The sequence below is a fragment of the Grus americana genome, chromosome 6 (genome assembly GCF_028858705.1).
Source record: "Grus americana isolate bGruAme1 chromosome 6, bGruAme1.mat, whole genome shotgun sequence".
Lineage (NCBI taxonomy): Eukaryota > Metazoa > Chordata > Aves > Gruiformes > Gruidae > Grus > Grus americana.
Genome location: NC_072857.1, coordinates 39675748 through 39698193, shown reverse-complemented (window position 1 = coordinate 39698193; position 22446 = coordinate 39675748). Strand labels below are relative to the sequence as shown.

Sequence of the window (22446 nt, the reverse complement as noted above, 5' to 3'; positions counted from 1 at the left end):
AGGACACACGTTTTTCTGCATTGATGACACTGAACATTTTGTTAGGAAAGACTAGGGAGGAGGGAGAAGAGAAGGGAATTTCCATTGAGAGTGCCAAAGATCTAATTAATGCCCTGCTAGGGACCATTTATACACAATGAAATTCATTCCTACCCTGAGAGCCGGCATAAAGTTACGTACCGCTGAAGTTGCAGTTAACCGGCAGAAGGAATGAATTTCATTTAAAGAGCGATGTTCCAGATTCCTGGATGAGACACTCAAGAGTGAATGAAGCACTGTGCAGTAGAGCCTCAGCAGCCTTGAAATGAATTTTGCTGTGACCTAACAAAAACCACAGACTTGAAATTGTGATGATTCAGAAATTTTCAGCTCACAACAGGAGTTCTTGCAAAATATTTGGGAACTGCAGGAAGCATTTAATGGTCTGCCTATGTCAAGGAGAGGAATCCTGACCTCTTGTCTTTATGGCTCTTGTTCCTATGACTGACAATTTTAGAAGGAGATGATTAAGCCCAAGTGGCCTTTATTCTAAGGTTGCTAAAAGAATAACAAGTGACCTGGCTTGGTCCTTTTCGTACTGATCCATCTTCCCTGTTTACTATTGGAATTTGCAGAAGAATAGTTACAGGGACAGACCGTGCTCCCAGCCATATGCATAGCCCCCCACAAGTGTGTGCAGCAAAGAAAATCAAGGCAACCCAGTGGACAGGTTTATCTGCAGAGCAACACAATGGAGCAACGAAGGTCACGAAAACCTTCTAAGGGCATGTGCCTTTTCTGAGAGTAGAAAAGTTAGGATCTCCGTAGAAAAAAATTTTTAAAAGATCAAGAACGTGAATCAGAATACCCATGGCTAAAGCAGAGGTTTAGGACATTCTTAGTCCTTATTCAGATGCAAAAACCATGGAAGGGTGGTTGTAAATTCAAACTGATCTCATCCTAAGAAAAACTTCAGGTGAATCTTCTTTTAATTTCCTGTTAGCTCAAGGGATGAACTGGCAGCAGGACAGACAAAGGAGTTACATCCTTTTCCTGAAATAAGTAAGAGACATCTCAGAAAGTCTAACAGCATGCAATATAATAATTACTACATTTGTGTCATAATTACTGTCAGAGATTCCTTTAGAAGTGAAATCAGTCTGTTCCAATAGTGTTGAAATACGACTCATAAGATTACTTCTGGCTGCTAATAAATGACAGCTATGCAAGAAACTAATTTGAGCATTGTTGAGAATTATAATTTTGTTTTGTGTGCTTCCAGTAATGTTTTCTTAAACAAGAATCTTACATTTGTCCTTGTATTTGTGTAACTAATGCTGTGGAAAACACTAGACAGTCACACACTCCCTAACGTTGTATTTCTCATTCAATTTTCAGACTGAATTCTATTTTCAGTTTTGTGTAAATACTCATACTATTCTTGAAGTCCTAAGCACAATGCAAAATAACACAAACTGGATTTAAAGCAGACATAAATGAGGTCAATGTTGATCATTTAGCCTTCATGGGGAGTATATCCAGTATATGAACCTTTTAAATCAGTCGCTAAAAGCAGCATGCTGGAAATGGGGGTCACTAAGAGCAGCCTCCTAGAAGTGGATCTAAAAGTCTTATTTTTTGGGAGTGGGGACTCTCCTCCTCTAATGCCTGCAGTGTGCTGGTAGGTACTATGTACGCAGACCTACGCTCTTCAGCTATGTTTGCACAGCATCTAGCACCCACAGGCTCTTGCTCCACAGTGAAGACTGCTGGTTGCTTCCTCATGTTTGCTTATGCCACCATAGCCTGTTCTTATAGATTACCTGTACTTAGCTCTTACACTTTAAGCAGGTTTCGCCTAGCGATTTTTATTTATCATAATCCTCCTGTACTTGAAGACTCCTCATTACCCTTTCCTTTTCCATGTCAATTGAGCTTAATGAGCAGCTCGTAGCAGCAGCAGGACTTGTTCACACACTCACTGGAAGGGTATGCAGAAGCAAGCACCGTGCAGAAGCAGCGCTACACTGCATACTGTGCAAAAGAAATTGAAAATTTGACAGAGACATTGGTCAAAAATGACCTAAAATTGCCTCCTCATTGCACAGATGTGCTTCCTAGAAGGGAAACTCTTCTTTTCTATGGATTTCCACTCAGTAATGCCTCCTTTTGAGCAGGCTAGGTAAAGTACATCTCAGTTATAAATGGTCATATAGTATCATTTTTTGACAATGTGCTTTTCACCCTGCTTTTATCAAAGAATTCCAGATATGTTGTAAGCTGGAATTTGAGGATGACATTTCATATCTTAGGTCTCAGAAAAGCAGGAACACTTTCTGAAAGCAGGTTCTCATTTTAAGAAACTGAATATTTGCTAGTTTATGATGATGTGTCCCGCTTCAAAAGCTAATGCTGTCTCTTGCTATGGCCACCTTACTTCTGTGATTATTTTGAGGGATAATGTGTGTCCGGTAACTCAAAAAAAATGCACCACAGTAGATCTAAAAATAAAAATTAGGAAACATGGGAATTAGCTTACCACAGCTCACCTCAATTGCCAGGTTAGGTTTCAATTTCCAGTAAGTTTTCAGCAGGGGAGCTTGTGTTAATGTATCTGTGGGCATTCCTCTTACAGAGGAATAGAAATTTCTTTGAAAATAGATACCTGACAACACAACTACGTGCTTTCCTGGAACAAAGAATGTGCTGGATCTGTACACTGCCTACTGAAAGAGTCTTCATTCCAAGTGAGCTATTACTGCTTGCATTTCAATAAAGATAATACAATTGGTTTGCAGTAAGTGGAACTAGAGCTTGGTGCCCAACTTGCTGAAGAACTCTTATGGAGACCTTTGGATGTTCAGCTTCAGATGTCTGGAAACACTGTAGACTACTTCACACTCATGTTTGAAGAGTTGCTTTAATAGATCAGCAACCACAGCAGACTTTTAGATTAATAATCTCTTTGCCAAGACAAAGTATGCACAAGAGGCATGAAAATGGTTAGCAACACAACCTTCCTATACTGATCTGAACTTGAGTGCTGGTCCAGGCGCTGTACCAGAATGGGGCACACTGTGCTTTGCTCACTAGCAGCTTCCCGCTTGAGAGCCACAATTACAGTGCATGCTCTCTGCTCTGCAGTATTCCTTCAAACTAGGGAAAAGAGACACACACACACACCCCCAAAGCAGCAGAGATGGCTACAGGAAGAAGACAGGAGAAAGAGGATGACAAAATTTGTATACAGCCTGGTTACATTAGATCATCACACTGAAGATCCCATATACTTAAAAGGAGTTCAAAGCCTAGCATTTTTTTTTTCACTTTTCTTTTGTTCTCAGAATTGATTTTGAACAGCAAGAAACAAAGTCAGAGAAAGAGGCTATTAAATTTATTTTTAAGAGAATGTAACAACATCGTTTTTTCCAACTGAGGTGTGAAAGATTTTAACCTTGAGTCACCAGCAGTAGCTAAAACATCTTAGGGTTTCCTATTCCCAAGCTGTACACGTATGTTCTGCCTCACCTTCTCCCCTGTGCAGAACATTATTTCTCCTGACTGGAGCGGTATCAGCTTACAGGCAGCGTTGCTCAAAGGAAAGAGAAAAGTTTGCCTTTCCCCCCAAAAAGCCATTTTGTTAAGCCAAATGTTCCACAAAATGGCACGACCGCCTTCCAGCCCGCTCTCCTTGCGGGGACGGGCCTCTCACTCCGGCTGGGCTTCCCGCGCTGCCCACCGCCGGCAGCCCCCACCCCGCCCGGCTCCGTCCTTTGTGGCGGCCGGGCCGGGCCGGTTACACTCGGCGGGGCGGTGGCGGCCCCCGCCCGGCCCCCGACGGCGCCGAGACCAATGGGCGCCGGGGCGGCGGCGGCCGCCCCTTCCCCGCGCCGCCCGCGCTATATAGCGCTCGGGCGGCGCCGCTGTCCCGTCCGTCGGGCTGCCTGCGAGCGGCGCCGCTATCAGTGCCGTGCCGTGCCGTGCCGTGCCGTGCCGTGCCGTGCCGTGCCGTGCCGTGCCGTGCCGTGATGCCGGGCCGCACCGTGTGGCGGCTGGCGCTTCTCGCCCTCTGCCTGGGGGCTGCAGCGGCGGGGGGTGGCGGCGGACAGCGCCGCGGAGGCGGTGGCAAAAGCCGGCGGCAGGCGCAGACCACCTCGGTACCTCAGGGCACCCCTGCGCAGGGCAAGCGTGAGTACCGCGCCGGGATGGGGTCCCGCGGGCAGGGCATGGCGGGGGCTCGGCCCGGCCCCTCCGCAGCGCGGACGGGACGCGAGGTTGCCCCGAGCCCCCCGGATCGCGGCGGGAACCGGAGCCCCGGCACCGCTGGGTGATCCCCGGGTGGCTTTTTCTGTCCCTCGGGCTCCGCAGCTCGGCCCTTTGCTGCCCCTCGGGCCCGGCGGGACCCGCCGCACACGTGCGAGGCTGCGGGGCAGCAGCCGATGCCCGCTGCGGGCGCGGTTTGTCTGTGCCGTGCCCCTTCCCTCTCTGCTGCTGCCGTCGGTAACTCCAAACTTTTCTTCCTCTTCCCCCTCTGCTTCCCTCCTCCTCTCCCCCTCCCCAGAGACCTGTTTTGACAATGGAAAATACTATCACATAAACCAGCAGTGGGAGCGCATTTACCTGGGAAACACACTGGTCTGTACCTGCTATGGTGGAAGCAGAGGGTTTAACTGCGAAAGCAAACCTGAACGTAAGTTGGTGGTCTTTTTTGTCTGCATTGGGACCCCAGAATAGCTTTTGATGCTGAGTAGGCTGAGCCTTATACCGAGTTATAACTGGCAGACTGAGTTTTCAGCTGAAGTTTGGTACTTAGGGTCAGTAACGGATCTACACTCAATTACATCGAAGATCTGGCTTGGGATTTTAAAAAATGCTTTTCATTAGGGATGGGCCTGCCACCAGAATCCTGAGCCAAACATCACTCATGTCTCTGGAGGATTGGATCTAAACATTAACTTTGGAGCCAACCTCTTCTTTATAATGAACTGAACTGACTCCTGGACTCGCACGGGGAAGTTCAAATCTGGAGTCACTTTGCAGCTCTGGCTCTGTGCTGTTTGATTGCTTCACCCCAACTTTTCATAGCTGTGCAGTGTCGTCAGCTTGTTTAAAAATATTTCAACTTACAACTTTCCACAGCCTCCCTCCCCCCAGCTTGCTGTGAGCTTTCTATAATTGAGTGTAAAATGAGATTGTTTAGTCTTCTGCAGAAAAAGTTTAGGTAACAGAAGGAACTTTAAATGCAAGGTCTGCTGGAAGATGCATCTCTCTGGGACACAGTGCAGTTTAGATAATCAGATGCGATCTATCTGTATTTATTGGTCTGAAGCCGCTGGTTTGCCATAACTCCTTTATGTGGAGATATAAGAGAGAAAAACTCGTTCCTGGCTGATAGTGTTCATGTAAGACAGATGGGAGCGTCCCAGCAATCTGTTCTGCAAGGCTTGTGTGCTGCCTGCCTCACAGCTAGAGTATTTTAAGGAGTACTCCGTCCCCTTACTCCTCCATAAAAGGGGGTTTAATCTAGCTTTCCTTCCCCTGCGGGGATTCCCAAGTTTTACAGTTTCGAAGTCCAATAGCACGTTTCCCTTATGGCACAGTTAACTTGATCTGTCCAGTAGTGAGATGAAGAAGGTTGTTCTGTTGCTGATCTCAAGTCTGGTGGTAGCACTGACCTAACCATTCTGTAATCACTTACTCATGTGCAAGTGTGAACGATTCACAAGTAGTGCCGTTGACTTCAGTGAGACTGCTGTAGGATTTGGGATTCATATACTCAGTATTTTGCCAGGTCAGAATAAGGAGAATTAGCATGAGAAAGCACACATCTCCTAGGGGATGTTTGATCCCTCCTGTCTTCTGTCCTGGTGCACTTCAGACAGCTGGGGTTGATCCTTTCAGGGCATGCCTGCCTACGTGCCATGCCCAACTTCTGGCTCACTGGGGGAAGGAAACTGAGGTTATTCAGCATCATGGGGACCTTGAGGGGGGCAAATTTCACCCAACTTCCTCTCTGCCGTTCCATTCTAGGAAGGAAGAGGAGATTGATATGCATTTTTCCCCAGAAAAAAAGCATTTGTGTGAGGAGGCGAGGAATGTGTGTTTCTGTCGACTGTACATGTTACTGGCATGGTTACATGAAGTTGATTTTTCTCCCCTCACAGCTGAAGAGACTTGCTTTGACAAATACACTGGATCCACTTACCGAGTAGGGGAGACATACGAGCGCCCCAAGGATTCCATGATCTGGGACTGTACTTGCATTGGAGCTGGACGTGGGAGAATCAGCTGCACCATTGCCAGTATGTAACTAAGAGCCTATTACTACAGCTATTGTTCCTTCATGTCATATTTTCCAGAGCAACTTACACAATATTCCCAATGCCTGTTAGCTACAGTTGGGGGGGGGGGGGTGTTAATCCAAAGCCCATTAAAATCTTGGAATTGAAAGTCCTTGCCCCATGTACATACATTTGCACAAACAAATTCCCCTTTTATTTAAGAGGTAAAGTGTTGTGTGCAAAGACGTAGGCCAAGAATTACTGTTAGTGTCCAGCCATACAGGTTAGTACGTTTACTATATACAAGAGTTCGTTACATCTTCACAGGCGCATTTACGAAAGTAGTTTTTTGACTGGAAAAAAGTGAGGGTCTGCTCTGCAGCTAGTGAGTCAGAGTAACACGATCAGCCTTAATGGGACTACTCTGAATAAATAATAAATAAATACAACCTGAGAGCCAGTCCCCCTGTCCTCCAAAAATGTCATGCCGACACTTGTCGCTGAGGGAGGTGTGATTTGGTATCCAGACACCAGCTCAATGTCTTTCTGCAACTCTTTTTCTCACCAGCCTGACCCACACTTTCCTCTTGTTCCTCCCTCTCTTCCTTTGGTCCTTTCTCCCAAGCTCTCCCTTTCACGTCTCTGTCTGGAAATCCTTTCCTTATTGAGTCACTGAATTGTTCACAATTTCCCTTCAGTTCATAATTAGACTTTCTGTGAGCACAGATGAAGATCATTGTGTGTCAGGACTTTTAGACTGTGATTTCAAAGTCCCTGAGGCACCTTTTGAGAAAAGACTTATTCTTAAAAGTATCCAGTTTCTTCTTTAAGACCCACATGCTGATGCTAGTAGCATTGCCACAGAGGACTCAGAAGCCAGCCATCGTTACAGCATGGAAAAAAAATAATGTATTGAATCTAACAAGTAGAGCTGAAGCCCTTCTGAATTTAATGGCATTTTATTAGGCAGGGATGATAAGCGTTGTAAGAAAAGAAAGAGTTGGTAAGGAAATTGCAAACATAAGAGCAGTCTCATTTCCTCATCATCAGCCTGGTTTAGAGCTCACTGGAGAGTCTCAGTGACTGCAACTGGCTTTGAATCAATCTTCATAAGTCTTAGATTCCCTGCTTTCATGAAAGAGCCAACTAAACATTTAGTGGCTCCTTATAAATGACCAAATGTGTGTTTCTCCTTTTTTTTTTTTTTTTCCTTGATGAAGACTCTGTGTTTGCAAACTGCCCTTCACCATGTTTCCCTCCCTGAGCCTGGGCCAGGTGGTGGGTCTGGACTGCCTCAGGCTTGTGGAGCACTGGCAGGCTGGGAATCTGCCTTTCCAGGGCAGGGTTTCCAAACCCAAGAGGACTGATGTCCCACCGGGGTGTCACACCAAGCACCTCCTTATTCTCCACATGCTGGCCTGGCCACCATGTCCCTCATGCTCTACAGGGACAGCCACAGAGAGGCCCAAGTGGCACCACCTCAGAACAAGATGGAGACAAACCCTCTCTCACCAGCCCTCAGGCTGTTAGCAGGACCTGAGGGAGAAACACCATATCTTCAGGCCCTGGCATTCCCCTTTCACCAGCTGTGGTTTGAAACCTGGAGGGGGTTAGCTGAGGAGAAAGGACTGGGTCTGGGAGGTTCAGAAAATGGCGGGTGTCAGCAGAAAATGGCAGGCGCCATTTTGCAGGCTGGAGGATGAGATGGTGCTCCTCCTCACTGCCCCCCACCTCCGCCCCAGCTGATCTCCTTCGCCCCTGGCCCTTACCTTGTCTCTGCGATGCTCTCCCTGGTGTGGTCCCTCACCTCAGCTCCCCTCTCTCCCGCTGCAGATCGCTGCCATGAGGGTGGCCAGTCCTACAAGATCGGCGATACCTGGCGCCGGCCCCATGAGACTGGCGGCTACATGCTGGAGTGTGTGTGCCTGGGCAACGGGAAGGGCGAGTGGACCTGCAAGCCCGTGGGTAGGTGGCAGCTCCCTCCTCCCTCAGCTCAGTCAGGGTGTACGGCCTCTTCCTCCTCATCTTCCCTGAGGCGTCCCTGTGTGGGATAGCCCTGGGCAGACTCTTTTTCCCTTCCTTCTCACAGCTGAGCGATGCTATGACAACACTGCTGGGACGTCCTATGTGGTCGGTGAGACCTGGGAGAAGCCCTACCAGGGCTGGATGATGGTGGACTGCACCTGCCTGGGCGAGGGCAGCGGCCGCATCACCTGTACTTCCAGAAGTAAGTGCTGACCTGGCACCCGCCGGCTGCTCCGTTTTATTTATCTTACTTATTTTTCAAGTCTGTCCTGTGTCAAAAAGAAAAGGTATTCCTTTTTCTGCCCTGTTGCAAGTGACAGTAGTTCTTCTCAGGCCATCGCCTGAGAAGGGGTGGGAGACAGACCCCTCTGAGGTGAGAGGGAAGCATTTGCGTGTCCCAGTTGCCGTTTGCGATCTGGGAACACGCAGGAGAGCTGGTGATCTGTGCTGGTGACAGAATGGCTGGATTATTTGGGGTTTTAACCTGCTTTAGAGAGAAAGGTTTAAGAAATCTGCAGGCCAGCTGACTCAGTCACGCATCCCCCAGGAAGTCGGGAGAATTGCTTGGTCTACAAAATGGCGGCGAGTTTGGCTGAACATCTCCGTTTCTGTTTTTTAAAGTAGCCTCCTGAGGGAGAATTAGGTGCTTTTAAGGAGAAATAGTTACCTGCTCCAAAAGCAGGATTTGCCATATTAAAATGTCATCTTATTTTTTCTCTTTATTACTGTTTAATACATATGTTCGCTAAAACAGGGTTTGTTTGCTCTCCCATCTTGCTTGTTAGATTTTCCCGCCATTTTGTCTGCAGTGTAAACATGCCTCACCAGCGCAGGTTTAGTTTTTACATCATTGAAGGGCATTACCCTAAATATTCCATTTCATTTGTATTTGCAAAGCAAACAGGGCTTTTAAAATCCAAAAATCTCGCTTGTTTATTTACCTTCTGTTCCAGTTTTGTTAGGAGCAAGCTCCGTTGTGGAGCTATCATGGTTTATACCAGTTACCTCAAGAAAATTTAACTTTGTACCTTACACCCTTGTTATGCAAGGTTTGAGAAACTCTTCTGTAGCTATTAAATTGCCTCATATTCAGTTGTCTGGGGGCACAGAGATAATGGCTTTCTACTGATATAAACAACAGACCTGTAAAGGTCTAAGCAGAGTTGAGATTAAAACTGAAGATCTGGAGAGACTTGGTCAAGAAATAAGCTATAAAAATTAAAACAGCCTTGACAATATTAAGTCTGTTAAAAACACATGGGGAAAAATCATTAACTGTCAAATAGGAATGAATAAAACAGAACGTGTGGTTTGTGAATTTTGGAGGAGTTATTATTACTAATAAAAATGACTTGGCAGTATCTTTTCTCCCATAACTCAGGTCTGCATTGTTGTGTCATAAGGGAAATTGCAATAAAATTACCTGTTTGTTTTTCATTTTGTTTTTGAAATGTAATCAAATGGAGAAATTCAAATTTATATATGTAAAACGATAGCTGTAGCCCACAAAGTGGCATTACACTTCAGTGTGTACTGCTGTTACGTATCTTTTATGGCCAGCATTTTCCAGAATCATGGCTGATTTTTTGGGAGATGTTTCAGCTTTTCATTTTCTAATTTGAGAGTCTGAGTGTGCGTAAGACAGGGATTTTTCTTCACATTTGCCAAATTACATTATTAATACTTCACCAGTTTACCACTCTTCTGCAAATACTCAGGTTTTGGTCATTTTAACTACAGTGAATTAGTAATGTGTTTTCCATATTCGTATTCTATCCTGTATGCTCTTTCAGTGGCAATGTGGCATGGTGCATATGTCCTTCCACAGTTCTTCATAAATCCATGTTCATTGATCCATGATTATATTTGAGCCACTGTATCAAGTTGCCCTTGAATAAGAAGGTAAAATGTTGTAATGGAAGAAGAACTAGTTAATCTATGTGGATCTGGCATCCAGACAAAAGTAGTTTGTTATGTTGTCCTTTGAACCCATTTACTCAATTCATCAGGGGCTGTGGGTTATTAAAGACAACAGGGAGATTTAGAAAGTCTAATACTCCTGGTATGACATGAGCAGCTTATATTAACTTTACTGGAGCTTCACACACACTTCTTTTAAAAGAAATGGGATTTAACATATTGCCCTCAAACAGGTTTTAGTTTCTTCCAGGTGAAGTAGAACCCCAAACTTGAACTGTGCCTTATGTATAGTATGAAATGACCTAGCTACAAAGACTTCCGCTATAAAACAAAAAAAAGAAAAGGACATTAAAACAAGTTTGAGCTTTAAAGGTGTATGCTAGACAGAATGGGCTTCAAAATAGCTTTAAAAGTAACTAGCAGGAATGTTTTCAATCCAGAATGTGCTTTTTCACATTGATTTTGAACATATCTTAGCATGTTCGTGCTGGGAATGGTATGATGCTAACTTTGACAATGGCTACAAAGTGAAATCACAGTTCCGGAAATAAAGGAGAATTTTCCTTTAGACTAAAGCATCAGGGTTTTCAGATACTCTCAGCCTGTGCAGTTTCAGGCAGGCTTTAGTGCAGATAGGACTTGTAATAGTGGGCTGCAAAAAATGAGGTGGGCTCTAAATAAAGGCTTTGAACTTGATAGTGTTGGTGGTTCGGTACTATAAATTGCACAGTGAAGCCATCCAATGCATAAATAGCTAAAAGTCATATTCCTTATACAGATAGGTGCAATGACCACGACACCAAGACTTCCTACAGAATTGGAGACACCTGGAGCAAGAAGGATAACCGTGGAAACTTGCTTCAGTGCATCTGTACTGGTAACGGCAGAGGTGAATGGAAATGCGAAAGACACACGTCCCTGCATACGACTTCCACTGGTAAGTGGGGCATCACAGTGTGTAAAGTAGAGGAAGGGACAAAGAATGGCACATTGCAAATGGCTAGGACTGGGAATTGAAATGTGCCATCCTAATTTAGCTATTTATGAGTCTAGTCAGGGAAAGATCAGCAACAAAGAGGGTCAGAGTTCAGGAGATGCTCCTTGTTTGTGCATGTGTAGATAAGATTAATTTATACCTTGTTTCCGTGCACAAATGGGGCTTGCACATGCAGGTGTGATTGCCTGCACAGTCACGGTGCAGTAAATCACATCTAGGGCTATGCATCCACAGTAACTATCTACTAACTTTGTCTTGGAAGCATGGCACTTCAAGTTAGTATTTGAACTTTATATATTCGCCTCAGGGTAACTTTGTTGAAGTGTCCCTAATTTAAACTCCACTGAGACCATCTGGTCTCTTTGACAAGATAAATACACCCACTAATGCTTGAGCTTTAAAAACCAGAAATGTCAAGGAATGTATACAATGCTATTTAATACATATACATTAGGTAGTTTGTAATTCCGGTATGAAATATTGCCTAGTTTATAGGTAGCGTATATTTTTTTTGCCCAAGGTTTGTTAAAATCTTCAGCTTCTAAATTCTTTTTTGCCATTTTAAGGATCTAGGTTTCCTTCTGGTGAGTGCAATGTAAAACTTGTCTGTTTTCCTGCAATACCTACACTAAATCTTTCTTGGTAAATGACCTTTAACTGTTTGATACCAGCAGGTTAACTTCAAACTCTCAGAAGGTCTAAGCTTCAAACTGCACAAAGCTTCAAGGATGCCAGTGTTTTGTTTCCATTATTATTTCCACTATCTCAGCAGAGCTGAATTTGTGGAGATTCCTGGGGGAATCATTAGCAAAAATTTCCACTAAGTAGACAACAAGCCTCTCTGTCTCTCGGTATTATTCCAAATGATAATGGGCCAAAACCTTTGAATTTTAAACTATGAACTTTGAAGTTTAAAAATTCCAGAGTAAATGAATATGTTTGTATTTTATTTTTATTTTTCAATGAAAAATTCAGAATGAATCCTTTTTGCCTTATCTCCCTACTTCCTTGGCAATTTTTTATTGTCTTGTCACTTATCTTGATTTTTCTATTCTAGATTTCCTTCAACTAATTAATTTTTTCCCAAAAAATGGTATTTAAACAGTTCCTGTGAAAAGTAGTTGATGCTCTTAATCCTTTCTAAAGCCACTCTACAGTGGTAGAAACCAGAGGCTATCATTAGCAGAAGTGGGAGTTGTTCTTTTAATTTTGAGGTTTGCTTAGTGGAATAATTAAAACATGTCTAGGGAAGCTAAGAGAGTTGTGCCTTCAATCTGAATGGAGTGCCTAGGGTTTTATTATCCCAGCATTTAATTGAAGCATTCTGTTCTTTAGCTTTGCATGTAACGTCTCACTTCTCCCATGTTCTGCTGCAGGATCTGGCTCTCCTAGCTTCACAAATGTGCAGACTGCATTGTACCAGCCCCAGCCTCAACAGCCCCAGCCTCAGCCGTATGGCCAGTGCATCACCGATAACGGAGTTGTGTACTCTGTGGGTATGCAGTGGCTGAAGACACAGGGCAGCCAGCAAATGCTTTGTACCTGCCTGGGCAATGGAGTCAGCTGCCAGGAAATAGGTATGAGATTGTGTTTAGTGCCTGTTCAGTCCAGCGAGATCTTTGGGAATGCCCTGGTTTAATTTCAAAGTAGAATCCTTTTGTGTGTGTATCAGAAATGTCTTCTGAAGAAGACATACTGGAGAAAGGTGCAAGGGGTGAAAAAATGGTTGTTTTGGTTATTTGATGCCTGGTTCTGTAGGGCAGAAACATTTCCCAGTGTGTTATATATAACTGGCTGAGGGAAAACAGCCCCTGGGGAGCAGCATTAGTAACTTTATTTAAACTGAGCTGCAATAATATATGTTTGGAAAAGAATGTAAAAGAATGACACAGCTGTGGGGCTAAGTCATCTGTTGGTGTGTATTGGCCCAGCTCCATGGCAGTCAGTGTGGGTTTGCAGCAGCCAGTGACTTGGTCCAGAGGTGCTATTGCTGTTGTAAAGCCCTAAGATTTGGGGATTGCTTTAAGCCAGAGTCTAATGCTGTGATTTGTTTGTGTTACAGCCGTGACCCAAACATATGGTGGCAATTCTGATGGAGAAGCCTGTGTTCTGCCTTTCACCTACGACGGGAGAACTTTCTATTCCTGCACCACCGAAGGCCGCACAGATGGGCACCTCTGGTGCAGCACCACTTCCAACTTTGAGCAGGACAGGAGATATTCCTTCTGTACCGAGCAGAACGGTAAGTTCTTCTCAAAGGATCTGCATATGCACGTGACCCTCGTGCACAGATGGAGGAAGGACCAGAGAATATAGAGACAGGTTGCCTGAACAATTCTGGTAGTCTGAAGGGACTCTAGCCATTCCTCAGCAGCAAGGCAGTCCTGTGAAAGGAGGGCTGCCTGGAGTTGGGGCAAAAAGTGCCCTTGGCATCTTTGGAGACTGCTGAGGATGATGCGTAGACATGGCGCTTAGGAGCGTGGGCTAGTGGTGGACTTGGCATTGCTAGGTTAATGGTTGGACTTGATGATCTTAAAGGTCTTTTCCAACCTAAACGATTCTATGATACAGGTGTAGCATTTGAGTCCTGTTCTCTCTCCTCTGAGCTGACCATAGAACAGGAGTACCTCATCACGATAGAGCTTTGGCCCAAAGGATACTTAAACTTTGGCTTTGCTTGGCTGAATTGCTAGAGCAATGCCCATATTAGGCTGCAAAGAAGAGGATATTCATGGAGTACAGTTTGTGCAGTCCTCTGTCATTCCCTCCATCCTGACTATCTAGCCAGGTTGCCATATATAGCAGTAATCTTAATGTGATTTGTGATCACTGATCAAGAGCTGGTGCATGACTAATGCGGCAACATTCTTTCTTGTCTGTGGATGGTCAGTATTTCCTTCGCAGCACAGATCTACCTGTGTGGTTGCGCTTCCTGGAAAGCCCGTCAGACATCCAGGCAGCTTCTCTGGGATCTGACGTTGGAGAAAATTTTTCACATTCCCGCATGAAAATACTGCTTCTTACACTGCATAGATTTATCTTTTTTTGCTCTGTTCTACTTCAGTTGTTTTTCTGTGATAAAAGTTAAGCCTTTCTCTGTAGCATGTACAATATTCTCGCTTTAAAAAAAAACCCCAAACCCCAAAAAGCCCCCACTGTCCCTGTCCACACACACATTCTTGTTTTAGTGAGGCTTCTAGTGATATACTGTGGGGAATGAGAAATATGAATATAGAAAAACCTCAACGAATGCCTCCTTGTTCTCCATTATTTGTAAAGCAGAGTTGCTCAAGAGGTGAGTAGTTCAGGTAAATTACAGCCCTATTTCCACTGCTGCTTGCAAAACATGAAGCTTCCAGCCTGCAGGGAGGTTTTTACTTGTCATGTTACACACAACTGAAATGTAACCCTTTCGTGAGGGCTAAGGGTTTACTTTAAGCCAAAGGGCACAGTTGGGTAATAGCCTCAGTGAGATAATACAGATTTTCAGGTATGCTGAGAACTGTGAGCTTATTTGATTCCCTAGGCCTTGGCACGAAGGGTCTGCAAAGCTACTTCTCAAACACAGCAAGCTTTGGTTTTCCCTGTTCCCCAGGAATTCCCATGGCGGGCTCTGCAACTCCTTCCAAAGCAACATTTGAATTGAATTGACCTTATGCAAGGCTTATGTTTCCTGATCTGAATTAATTAAAGCCAAGAAAAGAGGCCCATGGATAATATACAGGGTATACGTGGGAAAAATAGTGCTGGTGGTTTGTTTTCCAAGCTCTTCCATGTGTGCTAAGGGAGAGTGCAAGCTTCATTTGCATCTGTTTTCTTTTCACTTTTGTACAGTTTTGGTCCAAACACGTGGTGGCAATTCCAATGGTGCTCTGTGCCACTTCCCCTTCCTGTACAACAACCGCAACTACACTGACTGTACTTCTGAGGGACGGAGAGACAACATGAAGTGGTGTGGAACCACGGAGAACTATGACGCTGACCAGAAATTTGGTTTCTGCCCTATGGCTGGTAAGGCTGAGAACCATAAGGGAATTATGCAGTACCTATAAGTGGTTATTTGAGCTGGAAAGTGAAGACCTGTCTGTTGCTGGTCACTTATTGATGACTTCCAATGAGCTGCATCCCAGCCCAAAACCCTTTAAGGCATTTCTGTAGTTCTGTTTTGTCCTTTTTTTCCCACTGATCACCTCTAGCAGAGACTTAGGCAATGCCAGGAGAAGGCAATTTTCATTACTTCTTTGCTACAAGCCAGTGGTAGGCATACTTCTCAGCTGGTGCAAACTGGTGTAGCTCCATTAAAGAGCATTGGACTGTAGCGTTTTGTAGCAGGTTAGGTTTATATCGTGCATCTACTGAAGCTTCTCCCTCATGGCTCGTCACTTCCTCTTGCCTGATGTGTTACCCTGAAAATGGCAATGATGTCAAAATCAATATTGTGGTCCATTCCTACGTTCCATGCTCATCTCCATGATGTATGGAGGGGACATGTGGGAGGGAATGTGCCTACCAGTTCTTAATGAAAGACCTGTGGTAACTAGTGGCAGTGTAGCATCTGCATCCTCCTGTTTCATCTGTGGAACACACAGGTCTTCAAATGTCTACGTTCATATAAAGACATGTATGTAACAAGAACTGATTCTTTCACGTAACACCCCTTGGACATTGCACAGAAGCTGTTTCTAGTAGCTTTCAAATGAAAATTAAAATGAATGAACCCCTACAAGGGATCTGCACTTAGAGAATGTCATCACCCAGCAAAAATGCTATTCAAAATTGAGTGGGTGCCTAAAGCTTCCTTGTTATGATGCAGAAACCACTACACAGTATGAAGGGACATTGTAAATGGTCTAAGCCCTCAAGATCTTGTTAATTCTGGCCACATAAAGTATCCTCTTGCTTTCTCCTCAACCAGCCCATGAAGAAATCTGCACAACCAATGATGGTGTCATGTACCGTGTTGGGGACCAGTGGGATAAACAACACGACATGGGCCATATGATGAGATGTACTTGTGTAGGAAATGGCCGTGGAGAATGGACTTGCATTGCCTATTCGCAGCTCAGAGGTACTGATTGTCATGTTGATATCACCACTTTAGTCGAAGTGTTTGGGGGATGGGAGAAATTGGTTTTCTTTTCCATCATTGTGAGTTCGAGCCCAGGCTCAAGTACTACATATTAGCAAGCTTTTCTTTGGAGTGGAAAGGGGATCAGAGGAGCTAAGTGAAGTTCCTGTCCTGTTTACCTGCTAGAAAAGTATTGTTTCAGCCTTTACAGGCTTGCAAGCAGAGGCAAACCTTGATTAGCTTGATCAGCAGGAATCTCTACCTCCTTTTGTCTACATTTAGGAATCAGCACCACTGTGACTTTATGGAGAGCTCAGTAGAGGCACTTCCCCCCCCTCAAGAACAGACAAAACTCCAGACTTGTCTGAAATTTGAATGCAGACCCATTCTGTTTTATTTTTCTACAGTGAAATTTTCAATTCCTCTGTGCTGGATTAGCCCTTTGCTGGCTAATCTATATGAAAAGTTGGCAGGACAGCACTGAGATTACTTGTATTTATTTACTTACTTATATGAGTGGTCCAAGTGGAGAAATGCTTAAGCAATACCAAAAAAAGAAGACTTAAAAGCACAGACATTTGATCATCCTACAGCTAGCTCACACCATTGGCTTCATGTCTGGAAAAGGCAGGGGGCTTGCTGTCAAGCAGCCAAGAAAGGACTCTTAACACCACTGCTGAAATGGGATATAATTTATAGGGAAAGGCTCACTCAAGGGCTCTGGGAGGGTTTTTTTAATGCGTTTCCTTCAGAACAGTGAGAAATGCACTGCTAAAAGTTCTGGTCTGTGAAACTCCTTTTTCCACGGACACAGCTAGTTCTCTGCAGTTTCATTTTGGAGTTAAAGTGGTCTTTCTTGACGAGGAGGGTAGAGATACTTTGCCTTTTCAAAAGGCAAAGGTTATCTAAGTAAAGCTGTTTAAACATAGCAGACAGAGAAGGTCCTTGGCGCCCATAGGAGGGTCTGAGTGCTGCTTGGTTTATCCTGACGCCAGGCCCGTGGTGTGGGAAAGTATGATGGGGAATGAAAGCCTGGAATTAACTGAGTCACTTCCCCAAGGACTGATGGTCTGCGATTGACTCCGGAACTGAACGTGGGTCTCTTGGGTCCCAGTGAACAAAACAATGTGCTTCTGGGGTGGTTTTCATGTTTGTTTTGTCTTTCTGCTCCTCGCTGTGATTAGACTGGTGGTAGGAATTCTGGGCCAGATCAGATTGACACATCACCATTGAACCTAATAGACTGATACCATGGTACTTAAGCGTGGGGTCTGGTTACTGTGTTTTAAAGGAATAGTAGATTAGTAGGCACCACTAGTGTCTTGAACGTGCAATACATCCGGTATTGTCTTCAGATTACTGCGAAGTGTAGCAGAGATACCCAGCAGAATAACATCATGAGGATGTTTGTACCTCTTTGTGGTATCTTTATGAATTTGGAGCAGCCCTTTTCTCCTTTTGTAGTTCTAATGATTTCAGACAGTACTCACTGAGGTATTTCAGTCTAGACCTTCCTCAGAGGAGGTAGTGAGAGAGTTAGTGTGCTGGTTTTAGATTTTCTTTCACACGTGGAATCTGTCAAAAGGAACAACCAGGCAATTCTGTAGTTTGAGTAACGTGTAGTACTTCAGCCTGAATCCTACAGACCTCTTTTCTGCAAGTGTTGCTTAATTGTACACTGCTGATAAATAAACTTGGGAGCAGTGGTGTGTACACAGCACTAATCTGTGATGATCACAGATATCAGGAGGGCTCCCTTTTGCATGAATGGAGTCAGTCTCTGTAAGCAGATCAAGAGGAGGGAACAGTGTGCCAAACAGAAGGATTTTGTCTTAATGCTTAGAGCTATTGCTGACAAAAGTGTCTCTGCTCTTTCTCAAACAGACCAGTGCATTGTGGACGGTATCACCTATGATGTGAACCAAACCTTCCACAAGCGTCACGATGAGGGGCACATGCTGAACTGCACGTGCTTTGGCCAGGGCCGGGGGAGATGGAAGTGCGATCCTGTTGGTAAGTAACCAGCTGTTCCCGCTTGCCAAACACAGACTGTGGCGGTATAGGAACTGCTTATGGTATGGTGAAACTGGTGTGTGTATTTGGACCTAGTCTTTGCCCGCTTTCTGCCTTGTATTGCACAACTGCAAAAGCAGAAGTAACACTGGATTTGCTGGAGGGTAAGTGAAAGGGGATTCCTAGTTTTAAGGAGATAAGCTTGGGTTATCAGACATGCCACAAAAGTCAATGATGATGCAGTAGTAATTGATTGTGGCAGCAATCTATTAAAATGTAGCAGGGTGTGGTAACAGGGCATGTTAGCCGCAGGCTGGGGTGATTTGGCTGAATTCTGGTACCTGAGCTGTTGGCCTAGTAGGCAGGGCTCTCAGACTGAACGCTGATAAAACAGTGTGCAGCTAGGCACTGATGCTAGGATCAGTTTTCTTTCCTATGTCTATCCTAAAATCTTTAGGTCTCCTCATTGAACTGAGAAAGGAGCACCAGCATATATTAACTTACCTTGGACTAAATTGATTTTTTTGGCTGCCCTTTGTTCTGGCAAAGACAGAAAGCTCAGGATAAGAACACGTGTTAATAGCACTCTGGAGGTTAGCTAAAACCATCGTGGTTCTCTGTAGGAATGAGGAGATTTCATCTCTTCTGCCTTCCCCCCACTTCCCTAGTGAACCTAGATTGGAAGATAAGACCTGACTGTTTGGTTTGCAATTACTAAATCCAAGAGAACTTCGAACTATTGCCAAGAAAATCTATTAGAAAGTACTAGTGGTTAAGTTCTGCTTTATTTACAGTAATATCTGTACAGGCTTACTGGAGGAACTTGGATTGTAAAGCTCCTGCGAATTACTACTTTGAAAGAAGGGGAGGGGGGTGATTTCAGCTATCTGTAAAGGTACAATCGGTTTAATTTTGTTGGCTGTCTCTAAACAAGGCTCCTGTTTATCCAAGCAAGCACAATGCTAGTTCTCACTGAAAATTTCCCTTGTGCTGAAAACACGGGCATAGTTCAGACTAGAAAGTACACTGAAGCGCTGGTACTGTGTTGTATTTACCCTAGCTAAGCTGATTTCAGGATTTGATATGTCCTCCTTTGGTTTATACAGTGGTAAATCTGAAAAAAGTGCTGAAAATTAATGGGTCACTTTGGACTTGTAAAGTATGACTGAATTCTGCTGAAGCCAGTAGGAATTTTGCCATTGATTTCCTTGAGTTTAGCTTTGGATGAGAGATGAACCTAGCTGACTGGAGCAGAATTGGGCTCCACAATAGACAGTTCAGAATAAATCCTTTCTTGAAGGAACAGCCCATTGACTTCACTGGGAAGATTGCCAGGTGGATGGCCTGTACTTAACAGCATCTTAAGAAATGCATCACAGCTGAATTAACCCCCTAGTATCTAACTTAACACGTGGTATACCAAGAACCTTGATTTGAGATTCAATTTCTGATGCCACTTTCTCTTTATGTAACTATATTTGTAAGTAAACATAACTATATTTGTAAGTAAACATTATTGTTACATTTATTTGTCTAAAAATCTGTTGTGACTTACTCTTCTGTGTTCGGGATAGATTTTTCACTATAGTTTCAGTAACACACAGTGGTTAACTGTCTCTTTTTGTGCCTTTAGATCAGTGCCAGGATTCAGAAACCCGTACCTTTTACCAAATCGGAGATTCTTGGGAGAAGTACGTCCATGGTGTCAGATACCAGTGCTATTGCTATGGTCGTGGTATTGGAGAATGGCATTGCCAGCCTCTGCAGACCTATCCTGGTAAGAAACCAACAGATAACTAACTCATCTGCTAAATAAGACATGAGGAAAGCAAACTTTCCACTCCTTACCTGTTCAGGTTTCTGTACATTATTCCTTTTGGTTTCCTTTTTAGACAGAACCATTTTCCCCACTCCCTTGGCAGATACAAACAGGTGTCATGATTATAAAGAGGGGGCCAGGCTGTTAGCAGCTATTCCTGAGGCCAGGGTTAGTTTAGAGGATGACTATCAGTTAATGCAACAACTTGGGTTTACATTGCCTCTTGGTATTTAGCGATATCACACCTGGAACCTTCAGTTTCTATTGCTTAAAACTCTTACGTATGTAGTCTTCCTTTTCCACTCACTACAGAAGCAAAATCCAACACAGAATGAAGCATTTTTCCTGATCAGTGCCCTGAAGAAATTAAATATTTGAACTTTTGTTTGCCCAGTCAGTTCCAGGAAATCTTTATAGGGATAGGCAATGTCTGTTTGTTGGCTTGTCCTGTTTCAGTTCCCTGAACAGAACATGATAAGGGAACCTCTCTATTTTCCTGTTTAAAGTTGCAACTGCTGCTTTCTTAATCTGAATAAGATGAAATATTAAGGCTGTGTTTTGGCTTCCCTGTTGGGAGGAGAAGACTATGCTCATGTCATTGGTTCCCCAACCCATCTCTGATCATAAATGTGGAGGAACTGCGTGAGGATTGGATGTGGCAGTTTCAATGCTGAGTTGATTCTCTGCTTTTATATCAAGATAGGTTAAGAAGAGTCTGTCCACTCAGTAGCTGCAATGTATTTATCCTCTAAGTGCCCTGCAAAGTAAGAAAGGGAGTATGAGGCTCATTAGAAAGAGACTTTTAATATAGGTGACTCTGCTGTAGTAGGAGACTAGCCCCTGAAGTCTGTTCCAGCTAAATGCTTCACATAAATAAGGTGAGTACCTCTTCTCTGTGACTTTCTTCACACACATCGTATAGAAGGTCTTTGCGACAGCACCCTGTTGGACATAACCTATACCCAGCAGTGTCATCAATGAACTGACTGCTTTCCAGCCATGGCTGTACAGCTGGTGAGCCAGAGACTAGGCAATAGGAGACTTGGCAGACAGAATTAGGGACTGCCTTTCTTTGGGGCAGTGAAGTAAGGAGGGCAAGAAAAGGAAGCAGGCCTTCTTTGGACTTTTTTTTTTTTCCTAAGTTTCTTACTGGGGCTTGCTAAGCTTCATTGACTCCTGTCAGACTGCTTAAACAAACATCTCTCTGAAATATGTGAAATATGCATGCCTCCAGACTGGAGACCAGGGCTTTGGGCTTCTTTAGACACAAGAGTGACTGAAAATGTGTAAATGAACCAAATCTAATGTTTCTGAATGTAGGTTTGGGGTTAGGTGAGCTTTGAAATTTTCTGCGTGTGGGCACAAGTTTGGTTGCTTGGAAGTCACGTTAAATATGGAGCAGGTATATATGTTACACGGTTGTCCAAATAAATTTTAATTACAAATGCTGGGAGTGGAAGGAGGGCGAAGGTATTTAATGACTAAACCAAGACACTTTCCTGCAGATTCCAGGCTGCTCTTTGCTGGGATTTTCTGAGAACTAACACGAACATAGTGCTGCTGAGCATTCAGTGAAACCTCCTCAGCAGGGCTGGGAGGGACTGAAAGGAGAACCATGGGATCATAAAACCTTTCCTTCTCTACTAGAGAGTTTTGTGGAGAAAATATGCCTAATTGATGAATGTAGTTGCTGAGAAGCTCCCTCTCACTGAGCAATATGACTTTGCCTTGCAGACTTTTTCTATAGTAGGCCTCTCTGGTTTTCTAATTCATTGATAACTCACAGGAAATTAACCAAAACAGCACATGTTAATTCCCCCACAGAATGTATTCTAATTCACCAGTTTTCTAAGTAGCAAGAAGCATTAAGGATAGAAAGACAATATAACTTATTTCCCATCTTTAGAAATAGTATGTGAGCCACATAACTTTCTTGCTTTGTGATGACTCCACAACGAAGGCAGAAGAAAAGAATCCCCAGTATGTTAAAAATGGCAATTCTTTTTTTCAGGGTCAACTGGGCCTGTTCAAGTGATCATCACAGAGAGTACAAATCAGCCAAACTCACACCCCATCCAGTGGAACGCTCCTGAACGATCTCACATCACCAAGTACATCTTGCGCTGGAGACCGGTGAGTGCCACATTCATCATCATTCATCAAAAATACTTTATTTGGCTTTTTCTGGTGTCTGAAAGAAGTGGCTGACAGGATTTCAGCAAACTTTAGTTGCTAATTCAGTGTTCTCATCCTGCCGAGGTCAACAGCTACTCTGAGGATCAAAGACAACCAGCGCTTTATAAATACTTGATGTTTTCCTGCCCAGACTTTACTGGGCACTGTG

General features: G+C 44.0%; 1 protein-coding gene across 10 annotated transcripts in view; it reads left to right on the top strand.

Moving 5' to 3' along the window:
* Positions 1–3914: 3914 nt before the first annotated feature.
* Positions 3915–22446, top strand: part of FN1 (fibronectin 1) — a 54920-nt gene continuing 36388 nt past the window's right edge. For all 10 annotated transcript variants that reach the window (XM_054829245.1, XM_054829243.1, XM_054829237.1 and 7 more), the window contains exons 1-13: positions 3915–4167; positions 4541–4669; positions 6144–6281; positions 8094–8225; positions 8350–8487; positions 10984–11142; positions 12579–12779; positions 13265–13444; positions 15037–15213; positions 16118–16270; positions 18155–18283; positions 19917–20060; positions 22114–22235. In XM_054829245.1, coding sequence (XP_054685220.1) covers positions 4008–4167; positions 4541–4669; positions 6144–6281; positions 8094–8225; positions 8350–8487; positions 10984–11142; positions 12579–12779; positions 13265–13444; positions 15037–15213; positions 16118–16270; positions 18155–18283; positions 19917–20060; positions 22114–22235 — 1962 coding nt within the window. In that variant the 5' untranslated portion in view covers positions 3915–4007. The remainder of the gene's footprint in view (positions 4168–4540; positions 4670–6143; positions 6282–8093; positions 8226–8349; positions 8488–10983; positions 11143–12578; positions 12780–13264; positions 13445–15036; positions 15214–16117; positions 16271–18154; positions 18284–19916; positions 20061–22113; positions 22236–22446) is intronic.